Below are 19684 nucleotides of genomic sequence, written 5' to 3' on the forward strand. Positions count from 1 at the left end.
ATTACAAAGGGAAATTGAGTTGTCTTATCCCTGAAATGTATTTTAAAATAATATTTGATCTCTATTTAATAAAGATACCTAAAAACATTTTATTACATGCATCTTTAAAGTTTCCTCTTTAAACAAAGTGATATCAAGCTTTTCCAGTAATATGCATCCAAATGCCCAGGTGAATCACAGATCTGCTAAGTGAGGTACCACATATGTGAGAAATAGTGAGAACTAATACTTTTTTTCTGGCTTTAAGTACCAAATATATATGTGCATTTTCCCCAAAATATATTTTAAAATCCACTTACTGATGTTCAATAGAATGCCGTCTAGGTGTAAAATGCTGAACCTGGGCCCTGTAGGGACATGGGAAGGCCAAGGGGACAATTTAGTGGAGGAGAAATAAGCAGTGTGCCGTGTAAGTTCAGAGGAAGAAGACATTAATTCTGCCGGGTGTGAGGAGAGGAGTGGGGGCGAAGTGCAGCACGGAGAAGGGGTGCAGAGTTTTGGGGGAGAGTTCTCTAAGAGTTTGAAGTAGTGAAGGAGGGGCACATTAGTATTCCAGCTTGAGAAAAAGTCTGAGCAAAGCCACGTGGAATGGTAGGAAATCTGGGGTAACAGGTGAACAGAAGAGTTGACTAGATGATGACCATGGCAGCAAAGTCTGAAAGAAGACGAAGGGTGTTGAATATTGCTCAAAGGAGTCTGGACTTTGTTCTGTGGTTTAATGAGCATCATCAGAGGTTTTCAAGACGGGACTGGCGTGATTTGACTTGGTTTTTAGAGGGCGACTCTGGCACCAGTGTGAAGGATGGAGCAGAAAGGCAAGAGAATGGAATAAAAAAGATGAGTTAGGAAACTTTTATAGTAGCTTAGGCAAGGGATGATATTAATCATAACAATAGCCAACATTTATTGAGGGATTCCTTACCATGTGATAGACAGTATTCTAAGCACTCGGCATGTGTTAATGTATTTAATTCTTACAGACAACTTTTATGTGGTAGAGACTACTAGTATCCCTATTTTACAGAAGAGGTGATTGAGGCACAGTAAAGTTACGTACTACTTCAAAATTGTACAGCTAGGAAGTGGTGGAGCCAGGACTCAAACTCGGGAAGTCTGGCTTCAGGGCTCATGCTCTTACCCACAATGCACACAACCATACCAGAGTCACGGAAAGAGAAAGGAAGGGACGGCAGTGAGTGCTGGAATTGGTAGGACCTGCTGTTCGATTATATGTGAAAGGCAGGGATCAGCAATAACTCCAAAATTTCTATCCTGAATGGTGGAAGTTTGTGATGCCATCAATTGAAGAAAAAACTCTAGAAAAAAGAATGTTATGCAGATTGAGGAATAGGGTGAGCTGATGAGTTCTGTAGTTCTGAAGCCCATGAACTCTTCATTTGGCAATATTTAGCATAAATTTGGAAATGGAGATTTGTAGTTCAAGGCTTAATGATAGAATTCTCTTGAAATCATGGAAGTGGATGAGATGGCTTAAGAAGATAGACTAGAAGCAAACCCAATTGCTTGATAAGGCCAAACAGGTAACCTAAATGTGTAAATTAGATGACAGGGAGTGTGGTAGGACCTGTGGCTGACATCAGAGTGGGTGCAAGTCCTGCCTAAATATTCTATTTTTTAACATATCTGGTCAGTCAGAGTGAGGGACGGGAAAAGCCACTTACATCGCAGTTGTGGACAGAGGAAGACGAGGCAGTGAAGAAAACTGAGGGCAGGCCAGAGTAATGAGAGGACTGGGAGTCACCCACTCCAGAAAGAACTTGAAGAGGGAAGGCTGGATGAAGGTGTAGATTGTAGCAAAAGTGTGAGTGGAGTGAGGATGAGGGCTGAGGCCCTCACACATTTCCCAGTCAGTGGGTAACCCTGGGAGAGCTGCTTCTCTAGAACAAAGAGACAAAGAGGTTAGACAGGGAGTGGCCATCGGAACATTAAGTCAGTGAGCAGCAACTCCTCTTTTTTTTTTTTTTTTTTTTTGTGGTGAAGAAAAGAGAACTGGATGGTGGCTGTGGCGGGTAAGTGGGGTTTAAGGAAAGTCCTAGTTTGAAGATAGGAGAGTCTTGAGGGTTGAATAGAAGAAACTATAAAAGATACAAGAAAGTAGAAAGAGGTGATTGACAGCGTGTAGTGTAACAGGACATTGCAGGTGTGGGCTGAACATCACAGATGGAAAGTGGTTACATTTTGTTCCTTCAAAAGTGTCAGGAGATGAAGAGGGAGGATGGGAACAAACAGAAAATGTGAGATTCGGGAGAAGAAAGTCGAGGCCCTGCTTGTGTCAGATGTCTTTGGTCTTCCTTGTTAAGAGGAAAGGTCATCCACTGAACACCTGAGGGGAGGGCTGCTATTGGGCACCTGAGAAAGTGGACACATGCAGAACAGCTCTCATGGAGAGGAGAATGGGAGTAGTGAGTCTGGAAAGAACCAAAAGTGGGTCCAGGCTCGGCACCTTACAAAGGTCACATCACCTGGATTTCTAGAGGAGAAAACTCATAAAGTCACATGTATTCCCACCACACCCGCAATACCTTGACTACAGACGAAAGAACACTGATGCCTGAGTTTATTCAGTATTGAGAGTGGGCAAACTGGCTGCTGAGTGGGGTGAACATGGCGGACTCCAGGGGCCTCCGTGGCTGGGAAAGAAGCTGAGCCCAACTGAGCTGGGTTGAATCCACCAACCCAGACATCTAATCAGAATCCCCCATCTGTTCATCAAAAATGTCCCCACCACTTATGCTTAAAGGTCACTTTAAATATCCAGTAAATAGATTTGGATCTAAAGATTTAGTAAAGGCAATTCTATAACGTGATATCTTACATGGGAAGATAAAAGATTCTTTAAACTTATCAGTGACAACTTGTGGTGTTGATTTCCGTTTGCTTTCAGAGGTGGGCAAAGGCATTCTACAAATATCCACAGTGTCACTTGTGGAAACAGACATAGTGGAAGTGATGGTGCTCTCCCCACTTCCAGGAACAGGAAGAAGCAGGCTGGAAATATTTACTCTGCCTCTAGCACTACCACAAGGTAAAGAAATAACAAGCAACCGCTTCTGTCCTGGGCCCCAATAAGGAGTTGCTATAGCTTTCTTTTTTCTTTTTTCCTTTTTTTTTACTGGTGATAGCACTTTTTTTCTCTTAACATATGAAGAAGTAAAACACCCACCTTCTGTGCGTCTTACAAAGTGACACTGTTGTGGCTGCTAACCAACGTGAAATGTGGACTCTCCTCCAGGCCTTGTCATTCATATGAATTTGTCTTATTACCAGAGAAAAAAACAGGATCGACCGGCACTTTTGTCAAATTGATTTGTCATTTTGTGATATCTGTTTTTGTGGCTTTAAATATACATAGTCAAATTCAGAGAGGTTTCTGTGTAGTTGCTTTCACTGATAAAATGATAAAGAAAGCTTTCTGCATAAAGAGGTTTGATAAAATAGACACCCTTTCTTTGTTTTAAATGACAAATATATCTGGGTAGCTATTTTGCAACTATGTAATTATAGAATATAAGAGAGCTGAGAACCTCAAAGTACCTTTATGTGTTAATTAAGATTCTCCAGACCATCATGAGTTTCTTTTAATGATATGTTGTTACTTCATTGATGAAATTAACCAAGGGCTTATAAAAGGTATTTTACTATCAGTTATTTAAAACTCAAGTATTTCTAAGGGAGCCAAATTGTTTTTAAATCATTTTTATCACCTAATAACCTATGCATTATTAATTGAGCATTTAGATTTTTTATTTTGCTTTTCATAATTGTTCATAATGCTTAAAAAATAAAATCAGTATGTGGTGCAAATGATTTCTCTTCTTCCCCAAATCTCACAGTTTCTGCAACCTTTACTGATGAAAGAGGAAGGCTGAGAGATGAATTCATTCATAAGTTCTTTTATGAGATAGAGCACACTCTGTCCTCTGCAGTGTTGGACTTTCAAAGTAATCGAATATATGGCTTCTGTAATGATGTGCCATACATCTGCAGCTATCTTCTTCCTGAGACGGTATGCCAAAACTGAAGCTGGCTATCATTTATGATGGCAATAAAGATTGACACATTGTATTAATTAGACATGATCTATGCTTTAATGTTATAGTCTAGTTAACAAATGGCTTTATTATAGTAACATAATTTCCTTGAATTAGATCTCTATCAGCATGATTTGTTAATCGATCATAAAATACATTTGAGCAACCTCACACTTGTGCCACATACATCATACTTGTCAGATAAACATGCAGATGACATAATATTAGTTTAGTGCCTTTAAAAAACAATCTATCATTAGAAAATCTATTCCACAGGTGTCAGGGGCTACAACGTTGATGATTTCCAGTGCAATTTTGCACCTGAGCCCTAAGCAAAATTGCACAAAATAGTTAAACTATGTTCCTGGCATCCTTTCATCAGACTCTTTTCAAACTTCTCCCATGTTGTGTCACCTCCTGCTACATACACTGGCCAGATTATCTATCATCCTTCTTCTCTGTCAAAGCCCTTCTCTCCCAGGGTAGTGGCTGTCAGCAAAGTATGACACAAAGAAATTCAGAGAAGGAAGAAATGGTTTATGGCAAGGAGGATTCAAGAAAACCTTCACGGAGGCTGGCCCGGTGGCATAGTGGTTGAGTTCACACACTCTGCTTTGGTGGCCCAGGGTTCGTGGGTTTGGATCCCGGCTGCAGACCTACACACCACCCATCAAGCCATGCTGTGGCAGCATCCCACACATAAAGTAGAGGAAGATTGGCAGCAGATGTTAGCTGAGGGCCAATCTTCCTCATCAAAAAAAGAAAGAAAACCATCATGGAGAAAGTAACAATTGAACTGGACTTTGAAGAATAGGTCATATTTAGACATGGAGAAATATTGTGTATAATCTTGGCAGGGGGTTGGGGTTGCTGTGGTATGGAGGGTGCAGGATTGGTGGGGATGGGATGGGAAAGGGCCTTCTAGACAATAGGAACAGCATGTGCAGAGTCTGGGAAGGGGGGATACATGAACCACGGAGGGGGAATATTGACTCATTTATTTCAACTTGAGCAGGCAGATATATGAAAATGATGGGTGAAAAATAAAGATTGTCAGTGTTGGCTGGGATCTTTAACGGTAGCTAACATGTGAGAAGACTTTTCTTAGTTGAGCGAAACAAACTTTTATTTGCAAACAAAGAGGAAAAGTGTGGTGCAAATACAGGTGCCCACTTTATCATGTATCAGTTTATTTCCAGCGACGTTATTTGTGGGTTTGAATCTGACCGTATATGCACAACTGCAAACCCTAAGCTGCCCTCCCCTGATCTTTTCTATAATGTGGTCCTTTTCTTTGATTGGCAGGAACATAGCGGTATTTGCATTCTTAAGCCATACCAAAAAATGCAAAGCAAACAGTATGGACCCGGAATGCTCTCTCTGTCTCCACATGGACTGTGGCTCATAACAATAGCTAAATGTGGAGTTCTGTGTATCCGAGATGTTCACACTTTGGTAAATGCCTTTTTTAAAAAAAATCATGGGGTATATATTTTGATCGCACATAAGGAACAAAAGCCGTTAGGAAGGAATTGGAATGCTTTCTTAGGTAAATTGACTCATAACTTATTTACCACTGATGGTATCATTGACTTTAACGTTAGGCGTATTTGTGTGCCGAGGTTTGAGTCTCTAAGGGAGAAAATACCAACCAGCGGACTGAGATTTGCAAAGAAGGAACACGGGGCAGGGGTAGCGAGGGTGAGCTCCAGCCCAGCTCCATCACCACCTAGTTGTGTGTCTTGGAAACTCCCTGAGCTTCACTGAGCTTCAGACGCTCGTCTGTAACGTTGGGGCAGCCTTGCTTGCTCTAACCCTGCGGGACTCTGGTGAGAGCCAGTGAGCGGGTGTATGCAAAACTGCTTTGGAAATAGTGAATTGCTGTGGCAAACCTATGGATTGTTACTGCTATCTCCCTGGCCTGGAGGGCCTCTAGGCTGGTTGCTGCCGCCCCCCACCTGGCTCTTCATGTGATGCTGGAAGAGCAGAGGGGAGAAGGGTGTGGCCTTTATCAAGCCCCCCTAGGTCCTTGCAGACCTCAACGTCACCACTACCCCAACATTCGTGATTTTCATTGTTACCAGACCTCTGAGAAAGTGAAAACGGTTTCTTCTCCTGAAAGAATGGAGGATCCTTTTCTAGGTTTTGAGACCGAATTGCACTGGTTATCAGTATAACTTAATCTGGTCAGTGATTCTTACCCAGGGTTCCACCCCACACACCTAAAGCATCGCAAGCACCCACTCCTGTGGGTCCCCAGATGAACTGGGCCCTGGTTGTGCACATACAGCTCTTTCCTGCTCACCTGTGCAAGAAAGCATATTCGGAATACAACTGGGCAGAAGTGGTATTATTATTATACAGGAAAAATCTTGAATCCTTTAGAGATTATTATTTTTTTTATTAATGTTATGATAGATTACAACCTTGTGAGATTTCAGTTGTACATTTTTGTTAGTCATGTTGTGGGTACACCACTTCCCACTTTGTGCCCTCCCCCAACCCCCCCTTTTCCCTGGTAACCACCGATCAGATCTCCTTATCAATATACTAACTTCCACCTATGAGTGGAGTCATATAGAGTTCGTCTTTCTCTGACTGGCTTATTTCGCTTAACATAATACCCTCGAGGTCCATCCACGTTGCTGTGAATGGGCCAATTTTGTCTTTTTTTTATGGCTGAGTAGTATTCCATTGTGTATATATACCACATCTTCTTTATCCAATCATCAGTTTCTGGGCATGTAGGTTGGTTCCACGTCTTGGCTATTGTAAATAATGCTGCGATGAACATAGGGGTGCAACGGACTCTTGAGATTTCTGATTTCAGGTCTTTAGAGATTATTTTGAAGTGAACAATTTGCAAACTCTGCTTTGCCATCTCTCATTCAAATGATTTGGAATGTACACTACAACTAATGGTGGCATGACATGGCAATGTGTCAGGTTTTGCTGGGTGATTCTCTGCAAAGTACCTCATATATTCACAACAGGACTGTTTGTAAAAGCAACCTAATGTCCATCAACGGAGGACTAGATAAATAAATAATGGTACATAAACAGAACAGAAAAAAAATATGGAATATTATATAGCTATAATACAGAATGAGCACATCTTTATGCAACAATATGGAATGAAACCCAAGATACATTGTTAAGGAGGAAAGGCAAGTTGTGTAATATACGTATTATGCTACAATTTATGTTTTAAATTATATTTATATAAAAATTTGCTTATATGCATTAAAAAACCTCTGAAAGGATATTGAGGATACTAATTACACTGATTGCCTTTGGAAGGTGGTCGGGGACAGGAAGGAGATTTTGCTGCACACTCATAGTTTTTGAGTTTTGAACCATTTCAATATTCCTACTCAAAAAGTTAAAAACATTTTTGTAAGGCATCATGGTTGAGAACTAGTGTCACACTGAAATCCTGGTTTTTAGTCAAGGAGCTTGCACTGTTGCCTTGTATACCAAGTTAGTGCTGTGTTTTGTTTGGGTCCTAGTTAAATTAGTTTGATTAGCATCCTCCATATGAGGATGCATCCTTCATCCCTCACAGTGCGCCTCACCCTCTCATCACACTCAGCCTCTTCACACAAAAAGTGAACCTGCCTCATTCTTGAGGGCATCTGAATTAGCCGTCGCTGCTTGCTCAAGGTCCCTCCTCTAACTTCGTGGCCGTCAGCAAGTCCATTCCCTTCTCTGTGTCTGATTTTCCTATTATAAATTGGTGATAATAACCCCTCTCCTGCCAAACTACACAGATGGGAGAATAAGTCAGTATTGGTGAATGTATTTTGAACTAGGGATTTTTAGTGCTATGTGTTGCCCAGAGGCTGTTTGCACAGCAACTAAAATGCTGTTAACAAGTAGAAAAAGGTTTATCCACAAGCAAGTGTATGTAACCCCTTTAGCAAAACCATGTATTGGAATTGCATTAGTAATTTCTGTCCTTTGTTCCTAAAACTATTGAGGAAACATTTGTTAGGTGTCGGAGTCATTCTTACCAGGGGCACGGGATTCAATCCGTGAGAATTTCAATGAATGGACAAAACATTCTGGTGAATGGGAGAGATGACGGCACCCTTGTTTACCTAAGATGGAGGTACGTACAGCATACAGTAAGCAGCTTCATGTGGTACAGTGGGGGTTTTTTTGTTTTTTGTTTTTGAGGAAGATTAGCTCTGAGCTAACTACTGCCAATCCTCCTCTTTTTGCTGAGGAAGACTGGCCCTGAGCTAACATCCATGTCCATCTTCCTCTACTTTATATGTGGGACACCTACCACAGCATGGCTTTTGCCGAGCAGTGCCATGTCCACACCCGGGATCCGAACTGGTGAGCCCCAGGTCACCGAGAAGCAAAACACATGAACTTAACCACTGTGCCACCAGGCCGGCCCCAGTACAGTGTTTTAAAATAAAGATTTTGTTAGTATTTAGATACAGTAAGGCCAATATAACAGGAGACAACTGCCATTGAAAAGGTTGTTTTACTCACAGCTCCAAAGAGGAGGGGGTATGCCATGCTATGGGGGTCCCCATGGGGAAGCACCAGGGTGGGTAAGGAAGCAGAGGGAGCATGGAAGACATGGGCAAGAGCCTTTATTATGGTTTCCATGGGAACGAGCAGGCATGGCTAGGATTGGCTTAGGATTGGCTCGTTTGGATAATTTCAGTGGGTTCTGGGGCATAGTGCCTGCCCCTAGTTGTCTAGTACTTGGCCCAGGGGTAATTAAGGCAGGGGAATAGAGGCCCTGAGTGTGAAAGCCCAGTGGAGGAGATGGTTGGGGATGTGGGCTCTGGATTAGTTGCTGTTTACTATCTCTAGGAATTGGCTGGACCTCGGAGGGGCATTTCCTCCAAGGTCAGCAAGGTCCCAGATGCCAAAGCATCAAAATACAAACAATAAGAAGACGTAGTTAATACATATGAGATGACCAGTCCTCCCTTTCGTAACACCTGTTGGAGCAACACAAGGAACGAGGACAATTCTGAACAGTAGATAACTTCACAAACTCCCATTTATCCCTAAAGAACCTGCCATAGATATCTATGTATGTGTACACACAAACAAATGTACTTTCCTAATTACACTTTGCTTAACAGTATTAAATTATTTAGACTTTGCTTAGACTAAAATTCAACAACAAAACAAACGAATACTACCCAAGCTTACAGATGATGACCAGGTGGTAGAGAGCATGAAGGTGACGCTCTGCGTTTTAAATGCTGCCTTGTTTGATCTGTCAATGGACATCTTTAGTCAATGTGCAATTTATTTCTGCAAAAATAATATCTCATGGTGCTTTCTGTGATCAAAACAATAATAAAACATGGCCTTTATCAGTGACATTGTAAAAATGTTAAATATTTGCACATGTTAAATGTAAATGGAGATTTTGCAACATAATTTTGGTAGCCACTTATTTCAAAGATGTTTGAAGATTTCATCAACATGCCCAATTTATACATGGAATCTGAATAAAATATTAACTTGTATCTCACTATGTAAGTCTTAACATATCCTTTATAGTCAGTGAACAAACAGCATCTCAGGCAACAGCAAACATGTGCTGGAGTCTCATTTATGGAAGTAAGGACATTTCCATCCATTGCTAGTTAATCAGGTGGACTTCTGACTCAAAACAAAGTTGAGTTTGACACCTTGGTCCAGGACTTATTAGCTTGTGACCTTAGGCACGTGAGAACCCCTCTAAATCATCTATAACAATGTTATTCAAAGTAGTGTCTGAAGCACCTGTGAGCTTGTCGGAAATGCACATTCTTGGGCCCCGCCTGACTTTCTGAATCAGAATCTGGGCAGGTGAGACCCGGGAATCTGTTTTCACAAACCCTCCAGGCATTGCTGATGTGCCTAAAGTTTGAGACGCCCTGGTGTATTGAGTGGAAGTAATGGTACTTCCTTCAATGGGAGCAGGGCCAGGAGGACTGAATGTGGGGATGTGACGAGGTATGGGAAGCAGCACAGATCCCAGCGCATTCTGAGGGTTCCGCCAGAGCGGTGGCGCTTCTGTTCAGTGGCCAAGGCAAGGACAGAGGACATTTGGGTAAGGATCTGGGGACAGCATCACGAGAAGCCACCCAGGGCGGTCAAGAGGTTGTCCTGTCCTGGAGCCCATGAAACGGCTCTCCTCTAAGAAGTATGTTCTAATAACTACGGGGTACTGTGGAGAATTGTCCACAATTCTTTGTGTAGAAATGCTTAGGTATCTGGAAGTAATACTACTAAATGTGACTTTAAAATTGTGATTTTTGTAGCCTATGTGTTTTCTTTTTTTATGAATATAGGCAGTTTGGAGGAAACTTAGCCAGTGAAATTCTTAATTATTGCCAGCAACTTTTAATTTCTCTGAGCAAGACCATGGATGAGGAGAATGAGTGTTTAAGTATAACAGAAAGTGATTTCTTGGATTCGGAATCAGCATCTGAACACGCAGTTGAGGTTCACTATTGTTTTCTTTTTCCTTCCTTTCTTTTAAAATCAGCTATCAGTTTTCAATTTGTGGTTTTCTTTTAGCAGATATTTAGTAACATTCCTCTTTATCCAGGTATCTGATGATTCTCAGAAAGAACATGAGCTACATCTGGGAGAAAATATTCAGCCTTTCTCAAAGCAATCACAAATATTACATCTCAGATTTTATTTAAACCATAGTACAAGATCCAGCCTGGCCTGAAAAAAAAAATCTTACTACCAATTCTCATGCTTGTTCAAATGGCCTCTCTCTATTCCTTATATCACGTACATTATTTAAGAAGTGTCTGGCCAGAGAACGACATTCATTCAGGCAATCATTTAACAAATATTTATTGACTGCTAGGCTGTGGGAGAAATAGGCATGAATAAGATAGAAAAAGTATCTGCTTTCGCAGAGCTTACAGTCTAATTGGGGGTTAGGGTGAGCAGAGAGAGATAGATAAGTAAGTAAATACATATGGAAAGATTAGATATTAACATGATCTATTTAGTGAATAAAAATGGGTTGGGGTGACAGTGTTTGGCTAGAATAGCCTTTCGCCAAGGAGAAGACATTTAAGCTGAGATCTGACTTAAAAGAGGGTGCCGAGGTGCAACATGAGCCAGAAGTGCTCAGGGCAGAGGGGAAAGAGCTTAGCGTGTTTGAGGACCTAAAAAGGGCCATGCAGCTGTAGTGAGCAAGGGAGAGAGTGGTAGGAGGTGAGTTCCTCGAGGTGGGAAAAGACCATGTAACGAAGGGCTTTGTAAACCACGTAAAGAGTCTGGATTTCACTTTACATGTAGTGAGAACCTATTAAAGTGTTGTGAGCCAAGAATTTACAAGGTCTTATTTACGTTTTTGAAGTGATTACTTGCTGCTGTGTGGAGAATCTTTCCTGTAGGGGACAAGAGTGGAAGCGAGTAAATGAGTTAGCAGGCTGTGGCAGAGGTCCAGGTAACAAACTGGAGGTGGAGGAGTGTTGTGAAGAGGAAGAGAAGTGGAGGATTCCAGGTGGGTTTCAGAGGCAGAGATGACAGAACCCACTGGTGGATAGACAGAGAGGGAGAGGGGAAGAGAGGACTCAAGGATGACTCCTAGATCTCTTACCTGAACAACGTTGTAGATGATGGTACCATTCACAGGGATGGGGAAGGCTGTGGGGAGAAGGAAGGGAATCTGGAATCAGTTATCCATGCTGAGCTTGAGAAACCTGTTAGACAGCCAAGTGGAGATACCAAGTAGGCCTTTGGAGAGAGAAGCCTTGAGTTCTGGGGAGAGGCCAGGACTGGAAATGTCGATTTGAGAGTTAAGGGCATGTGGATGGAATTTAAAGCCATAAAGCTAGGTAAGGTCATCATGGAAAAGTGGATGGTGAGAAACAGAAGGGGACCAGGATAGTGTGAGTTCTAGAGATCCAGGAGGAGAGTTCAAGGAGACAGAGGAGACTGAGAAGGGGCAGCCAGTGAGGTTACAGGAGAGTCAGGAGAGTGTGGCATTCCAAACTCTTTCAAGACGTTTTGCTGCAAAGGAGAGCGTAGGAAGGGAGTGGCAGCTAAAAGGGAATGTGGTGGAGACAAGCTTTCCTGGGACGAGAGATACCAGAGCACGTTTGGATACTGTTGGGAAAGAGTCAGTAGCAGAGAAATGGATGATGCAGGAGGGTGACGGGATTTTTCAAAAAGTATAAAGGTCTCAAGGAGGAGGAGAAGGTTAAGATCCTAAGTACGAATGGTGGGGCAGGCTTTGAAAGGCAGGAGCATTTGGACCACAGTGACGGGAAGAAGGCAGAGAGTGATTTGGCGAATCTGTGAACTGTCTGATCGTTTCCCTTTATCACTGAAAAGTGTGGCTGATATAAGGACAGACTGGTAGGGATTAAATCAGTAAAACATTACATCTTGAACAGACGAAATGGTAGTATTTTAAAAAATGCAACAAGTACAAAGGGATTTAAAGCAATTACATGAAATAGGGTGGAAGGAGAAGAACTGGATGAATTTCACATTTAAGAAATGTCTGTCTGCTTCTAAGGTAAATGAGAACATGAGGACACGCCTTGACTCATCGCAAGAGGAGGTGGTCCAAGACGGTATGAAGGAAATTCCCTGGATACAACAAAAAAGCCAAGAGGTATTTATAAAACATGGGAGAGGTTTGAAATAACGCTCTGTAAGTGTGCCAAATAGATTGGTTTCCTATGAAAACCCATTGGAAAGTTAGAAATAGAATGAGATACTACTTGGCAGAGCATTCTGTTGCATAGGTGTAACTTTCCCAAAGGCAAACAGACACCCTATACGCAGCTCTGTCCTTTAGATTAAGTTATATGAGCTTTAAGATCTGTGCTTAGGCTGATATGAAACCCAACGAAAGTGTCCAGGTCCCCAAAACAGAGAATGAGCTGTGATACCTCGGGTTGGAGTGAGTTTGGGGGGATGCTACAAGGTCGGCTTAAAGAAAAGGGGTGGGCCAGGAAGAGGAGAAGGGACATCATGGCTTCAGATGTGCAGGAACGTGACAAAGGTAGCAGCTCATGTTTGGGTTTAGCCTGCTAATCTAGTCTCACTCAAGTTCCCAATAAAACAGCAGACTGGTTTTTTTGTGTGTTTTTTTTTGTTTGTTTCTTTTGTTTTTGAGGAAGATTAGCCCTGAGCTAACATCTGCCGTGAATCCTCCTTTTTTTTTTTTTTTTTTTTTTGCTGAGGAAGACTGGCCCTAAGCTAACATCCGTGCCCATCTTTCTCTACTTTATATGTGGGATGCCTGCCACAGCATGGCTTGACAAGCAGTGCGTAGGTCCACAGCTGGGATCCAAACCAGTGAACCCCAGGCTTCCAAAGCAGAACGTGTTAACTTAACCACTGCGCCACTGGGCCAGGCCCTGTTGGGGTTTTTTTTTTGTCAACTATTCTCTATTTAATTTTTCACTACTTCATTGTTTTCTTTCCATTGGCCTTATCATTGACATCAGTTCCAAGTTACTTCAACTGTCACTTACATAGTAGCAGTTGACTTAAGCAAGGTATTGCAGTGGCGTTATTTCATGCACACTTTTTAAATGCTTTTTATTTCTGTTTCCAGAGAAGTGTTATCTACCTATGTATGTCTATGTATATATGTATGTATGTATGTATCTATCGATCATTTCTCTCCCCTGTTTACGGAATATCCTTGTTCCATTTCAGGCCATCAAAAATGAGGTTAAACGGTTTTCCAAGAAAAGGAGAGAGATAAAAAGAGGAATCAAAGCACTTGCTAAAACTGTAAGTGTTTGATTTCACGTACATTTGGCCCTTGGTCTAAAATTACTTTTGAACTTTATTTTGTTCCGCACAGCATGAGGAGCCATACCCATTTTTTCCTCTGCCTGCAGGCTCAGCTTCCTGGGGCACTTTAACAGGGTAGAATTTTTACCATACCATGCTATATATAAGCTGTGGTTTCCTTCTCTGTCTTCCCCAAATACTGTGGCTTATTTGTTTTTTTTAATATTTATTTTTATCAGTTATATGTTTTACGTTTTTACAAATTAAATGATGAGTTAGATAATTAAAAATAATGTTTTTAAAGCAGCACCTGTCCTACTTTTCTTCCCGGTGATTCCTGCGCTCTCTAGGTAACTGTCTTCAATTCTTCCAGCTGTTTTCTTTGGATATTTACCTCCGTCTTTCTAATAATCTTCTTAATACTGCTACTTCTTGATAATTCTATTTTGACACTAACTGTGGGCTTTTTGGAATGGAAGGTGAGTATTTACGTTCTTTTACACCCCCCCCCCCCACACCACTACACCATACCCGTAAATCCCTACTCAGTAGGCACGCTACTATAGTTATGTAAATATTCTTAAAGCTGAGCCATGTGGTGTATTACAATTACATTTCCGTTTTTACAACTTTATTTTTCCTGGAATTAATAATCGCCTTTGTTTTGGAATAAGCCTTTCTGTGTACCTATTATCTATTCAGGCTCTCTCAAAATGCTAGAAAACTCTTCTCAATACAGTCAAATACATGACGTATACAAGCTGACAGTGCTTTTTTTTCGGTGACCTTTCTTCTAGAGCTTGCCAACTTCCAGCTCCAGTCTAAGCAGCTGGCTGTCTAGCCCAGGCCCATGGCTGCTGTCCCGGGACCTTCTCTCATCCATCTTCCTGGGAAATCTTCTCACCCGCCTCCTGACTAGAGCCCCTGTTTCCAGGGTCCCATTTGTTTTTCTTGGTTTTCTTGGTGTACCTCTTCCAGTAGCTTCCTAAGCAGGACTGCTGTGTTGTCCCCTGCTTGGGAACATCATTTATCATGTAGCTGTGCTACTGGAGTGCCATTTAAATGTAATACAATGTGAATGCTGCCTGCCCCCTAGAGGTGTACGATGCTTTGGCTCTATTCTTGAGAAAGAGCACATAGGAGGTACATTTTTTGAGGCTGGGTTTTTCTTAAAATGTCTTTATCTTACTCTCACACTCATTCAATGGGTTGCCTAGGTGTACAATGATTTCCCCCTCCAAATTTTAAATGCTCGCTCCATCCTCTTCTGGCTTTCAATGTTTGCTTTATAGAATCCAGTACCCTTCTGATTCCCAATTCTTTGTGGGTAATGAGATTTTTATCTGTGGAAGTCCTATGATCCCTTCTTTATCCCGGCTGTTTGGAAATTTCACCCTTATGCATCCTGATATGTTTGATGGATGTTCTTGGTTTGCTGGGGCAGATGTACTCCCATCCTCTCCCACCCTGCTCTGTGTCCTGAGAGATGGTCTTTGTGGATGGCATCATGGGCTCTCTTGCCTCTGGCTTCCATTTGGGTTTAGCCAGTGAGTGACATCAGTGGGAGATAAGGGCAGGAGAAGACTAAGGTCAGGATCTTTAATCCCCCAGTGTCCTCTCTGTGGTGTTGAGTTGGCCGCGACTGCCAGCCCTCTCCTACAGCTACTGGTCTCTCCAGGTTCCAGGAAGCACTCCCCACCCTTGTCCTGCAGACCTAGGAGAGGTGCTGTGCTAGCCTGAGATGCTCTACCATGCCTGGCTCATTTCCCTTACCCTGCCCAATCTTTCTAAAAGCCCCCTTCCCCAATTATTCCGTCTCAGTATGTCATCTGTTTCATACCAGGACCCTAGTTTGTTTGGGGATTTTTGTTTCTTTCATGTGCCATGCATGGTGAGCACTTGCAATGAGAAACCTTCATCTTTTATTTCTGGGAAATGGTCTTAAACTTTTCTTTGGTCATTTCCACTCCTTGTTTTTATTTTCCTGATTACTAATGAGGTTGAGCATCTTTTCATAACTCTAAAGACTATTTGTATTTCCTCTTCTGTGAATTCTGTGTTCATGTCTCTTGGTCATTTTTCTGTTGGGTGGTTGGTCTTTTTCTTGTTGCTTGTAGGAGTTCTTTATTTTTATTTTTAATTTGTATTTATTTATGCAGCAGCTGCTCTGTTCCATGCAGACGTTCAGAGACCCAGCCTGATGGAAACTACTATGTTCAGCACATGGCTTCTAAGATTGCTCTGCTTGCTCTTGTCCCTGTCAGCCGGAAGGGGAAAGAGCATGGAGGTGTGCGTGGGGCAAATCCAGAGGTGGCCCTTATTGAATCACATGAAATTGTTGTTTTATATAGTTCAATCTAATATGCTACAAATATTTTGTCTTGTGTCTTAGCTTATATAAAGTGTTTTTTAATGCAGAATTTTAAAATTACAATCCAAGTATATTGATCATTTTGTTTATAGCTTTTGTTTTTTGTGTCTGATTTTAAAAGGCCTTCCAAAGTCTCACATATTTTCTTCTAATACTCTTTTGTTTCACCTGTAATTTATTTTCATGAATGGTATGAGGTATGGAACTAACTTTATTTTTTCAAGTAAATAGCTCATTTCACCAATGCTTTTTATTGAATATACCATCCTTTCTCCACTGATTGGCAGCGCCTCCTCTGTCAGTTTCTGGATTCCCATGTATTTGGGGTTGTTTCTAGACTCTCTATTCTGAAATTGAGTATTGATCTCTTCCTGAGCCAATTCTAAACTATTCTGATAGCTTTTAAAATTTTTTTTGAGTATTTTAATACCCAAACCACTTTAAGCTTTTTTTTTTAACTTTTCAATAAGATTATGATAGTTTACAACCCTGTGGAATTTCAGTTGTACATTATTGTCAGTCATGTTGTAGATGTACCACTTCACCCTTTGTGTCCCCCCCCAACCCCCCCTTTCCCCTGGTAACCACCAATCAGTTCTCTTTGTCTATATGTTTAACTTCCACCTATGAGTGGAGTCATACAGAGTTTGTCTTTCTCTATCTGGTTTATTTCACTTAACATAATACCCTCAAGGTCCATCCATGTTGTTGTGAATGGGACTACTTTATCCATTTTTATGGCTGAGCAGTATTCCATTGTATATACATACCATATCTTCTTTATCCAATCATCAGTTGATGGGCACTTAGGTTGCTTCCATGTCTTGGCTATTGTAAATAATGCTGCAATGAACATAGGGGCGCATGGGACTTTTGGAATTGCTGATTTCAAGTTCTTTGGATAGATACCCATTAGTGGGATGGCTGGGTCATATGGTATTTCTATTTTTAATTTTTTGAGAAATCTCCATACTGTTTTCCATAGTAGCTGCACCAGTTTGCATTCCCACCAGCAGTGTATGAGGGTTCCTTTTTCTCCACAACCTCTCCAACATTTGTCACTTTTTGTTTTGGTTATTTTTGCCATTCTAACAGGTGTAAGGTGATATCTTAGTGTAGTTTTGATTTGCATTTCCCTGATGATTAGTGATGATGAGCATCTTTTCATGTGCCTATTGGCCATCCGTATATCTTCTTTGGAGAAATGTCTGTTCATGTCTCCTGCCCATTTTTTGATCGGGTTGTTTGATTTTTTGTTGTTGAGCTGTGTGAGTTCTTTATATATTATGGAGATTAACCCTTTGTCGGATATATACCTTGTAAATATTTTTTCCCAACTAGTGGGTTGTTTTTTTGTTTCAATCCTGTTTTCCCTTGCCTTGAAGAAGTTCTTTAGTCTGATGAAGTCCCATTTGTTTATTGTTTCCCCCGTCTGAGGAGATACGGTGTCTGAAAAGATCCTTTTGATACTGATGTCAAAGAGTGTATTGCCTATATTTTCTTCTAGAAGACATTGTTTCAGGTCTAATCTTTAGGTCTTTGATCCATTTTGAGTTTATTTTTGTGAATGGTGAAAAAGAATGGTCACTTTTCATTCTTTTACATGTGGCTGTCCCCACTTTAAGCTTTTAAAAATTTTATACGTATATTTTTGTTTTTTTATTATGGTATAATTAATGTACGACATTATATTAGTTTCAGGTGGACAACATAATGATTTGATATTTATATATATTGCAAAATGAGATTGTTGTAGCTTTATACATTGTTTTTATATCTTGAAAGCAACTCTCCCTCTGTTCTTCATTTTCAAAAAAAGTTGGCTTTTTTATGCACACTTACTTTTCCATTTGAATTTTCAAATCAGCTTGTCAAGCTCCAGGAAAAACTCTGATTTGATTTTGATTGAGAATAATTGCTTATGGTTTGCTTTGGTGGAGAATTTATTTACCATCTCTGAAATTTTATATATATTTTTCATACACATTATATATGTTAAAATATTAATCTTATATAAATATATTATATAAGTATATTATAAATATATATATCTTTATTCTATTAAAAATATTCTTCAGTAAAGTTTTAATCTAAAAGTGACTTTGTATAAATTTCTTATTAGATTTATTTTAGATATTTTACAGTTTGTTTTGCTTTTGTGAATGGAATATTTTTCTCTTACATTTTCTGATTGGTTACTACTAATGCATATGCATCTTACTGATTTTATGTCTGACTGCCTTCCTGAATTCTTTTTTCAGTTCTACTATTTTGTTGATTGATTTTTCTTGGACTGTCTAGGTAGGCTATCGTATCTTCTGAAAATCACATCTCTTCCTTATCGATCTTTATACTTCATTTGTTTTTCTTGTCTTATGGCTATGGCTTCTAATGTAATAGTGGTCATGACAGTGGACGTGCTTGTCTTCTTCTGAACTGTAATGGGAATGCTTCTAACTTTTAAATGTGATGCTTGCTAGAGCTTCTGTTAGATATCCTTTAACAAGTTAAAGAAATTCCTTTCTACCCCTTGTTACCTAAGAGTTTTTATTGTGAATTTTATTGTGAAATTTATCAAATGCCTTGTATTCTTTCTTTCCTCAGCTAGACATTAGTCATTTTGAGTAGTACACCAGATTCCATTTGCTAAATTTTACTTAGGATTTTTGTATCTCTATTTATAAATAATATTTGTCTAATTTTCTTGCACTTTCTTTGTCTAATTATGGTATCAGGGTTATACTGGACTTATCTAGTGATTCGAGTAGTTTTTCTACTTTTTTTCTGCATTCTCTGGAATAGTTTGTATAAAATGGGAATTCTCCTATTTTTTAAAATTTGATAAACAGACAAACAAACAAAACACACACCCACATACACACATACATATACAACTATCTGGGCCTGATGTCTGTTGTCAGAGAGGATTCTTCACAATTGTTTCATGTTCTTCTGTGGTCAATAGTCTTATCAGATTTTCTATTTCTTTTCAAGCACAGGTTTGATAAATTACATTTGCTTAGAAAATTGTCCATCTCATCTAGAGTTCTAAATGTATAACATAAAATTATATCATATTCTAATTTTCAAGTCTCTTCTGATTTTTCAGTTATAGATCTCTCTTTATTCCTAATGTTTTATGTTTATGCCTTTTATCTTTTTTCTTGACCACATTTTCTAACAGCATTTCTATTTTATTAACATTTTCAGAGAATTAAGTATGGTTTTCATTGATTTGACTCTGTTCTTATAAAAGAACATTAAATATAATTTTATAACTATACATTTGATCAATTTAGGATTTCATCATTTAGAATTTTATTCATTCCTCCTTGCTTTGTTCAGGTTTATTTGTCCTCATTTTATTACTTTTTTGAGCTGAAAACTTGGTTTATTCCCTGTTTTTTCCTATTATGCATGCAAGGCCATAAATATTCCTCTGAGTACTGCTTTGACTATATTGCATTGATTTCAATATGGAATTTTCTCATTATTGCTTAGTTGTAAA

The 19684-nt window shown here is 40.0% G+C and overlaps 1 protein-coding gene across 8 annotated transcripts in view; it reads left to right on the forward strand.

Annotated features, from left to right (window-relative positions):
- CFAP43 (cilia and flagella associated protein 43) overlaps positions 1 to 19684 on the forward strand; it is a 128127-nt gene that overhangs the window by 66874 nt on the left and 41569 nt on the right. For 5 of the 8 annotated variants that reach the window (XM_070605702.1, XM_070605614.1, XM_070605847.1 and 2 more), the window contains 7 exons: positions 2906 to 3046; positions 3855 to 4027; positions 5358 to 5507; positions 8033 to 8163; positions 10370 to 10523; positions 12571 to 12669; positions 13725 to 13802. In XM_070605702.1, the coding sequence (XP_070461803.1) occupies positions 2906 to 3046; positions 3855 to 4027; positions 5358 to 5507; positions 8033 to 8163; positions 10370 to 10523; positions 12571 to 12669; positions 13725 to 13802 (926 nt within the window). The remainder of the gene's footprint in view (positions 1 to 2905; positions 3047 to 3854; positions 4028 to 5357; positions 5508 to 8032; positions 8164 to 10369; positions 10524 to 12570; positions 12670 to 13724; positions 13803 to 19684) is intronic. The other 3 variants (XM_070606086.1, XM_070606013.1, XM_070606172.1) reach the window with 1 other exon arrangement.

The sequence above is a fragment of the Equus przewalskii genome, chromosome 1 (genome assembly GCF_037783145.1).
Source record: "Equus przewalskii isolate Varuska chromosome 1, EquPr2, whole genome shotgun sequence".
NCBI classification, from domain to species: Eukaryota; Metazoa; Chordata; class Mammalia; order Perissodactyla; family Equidae; genus Equus; species Equus przewalskii.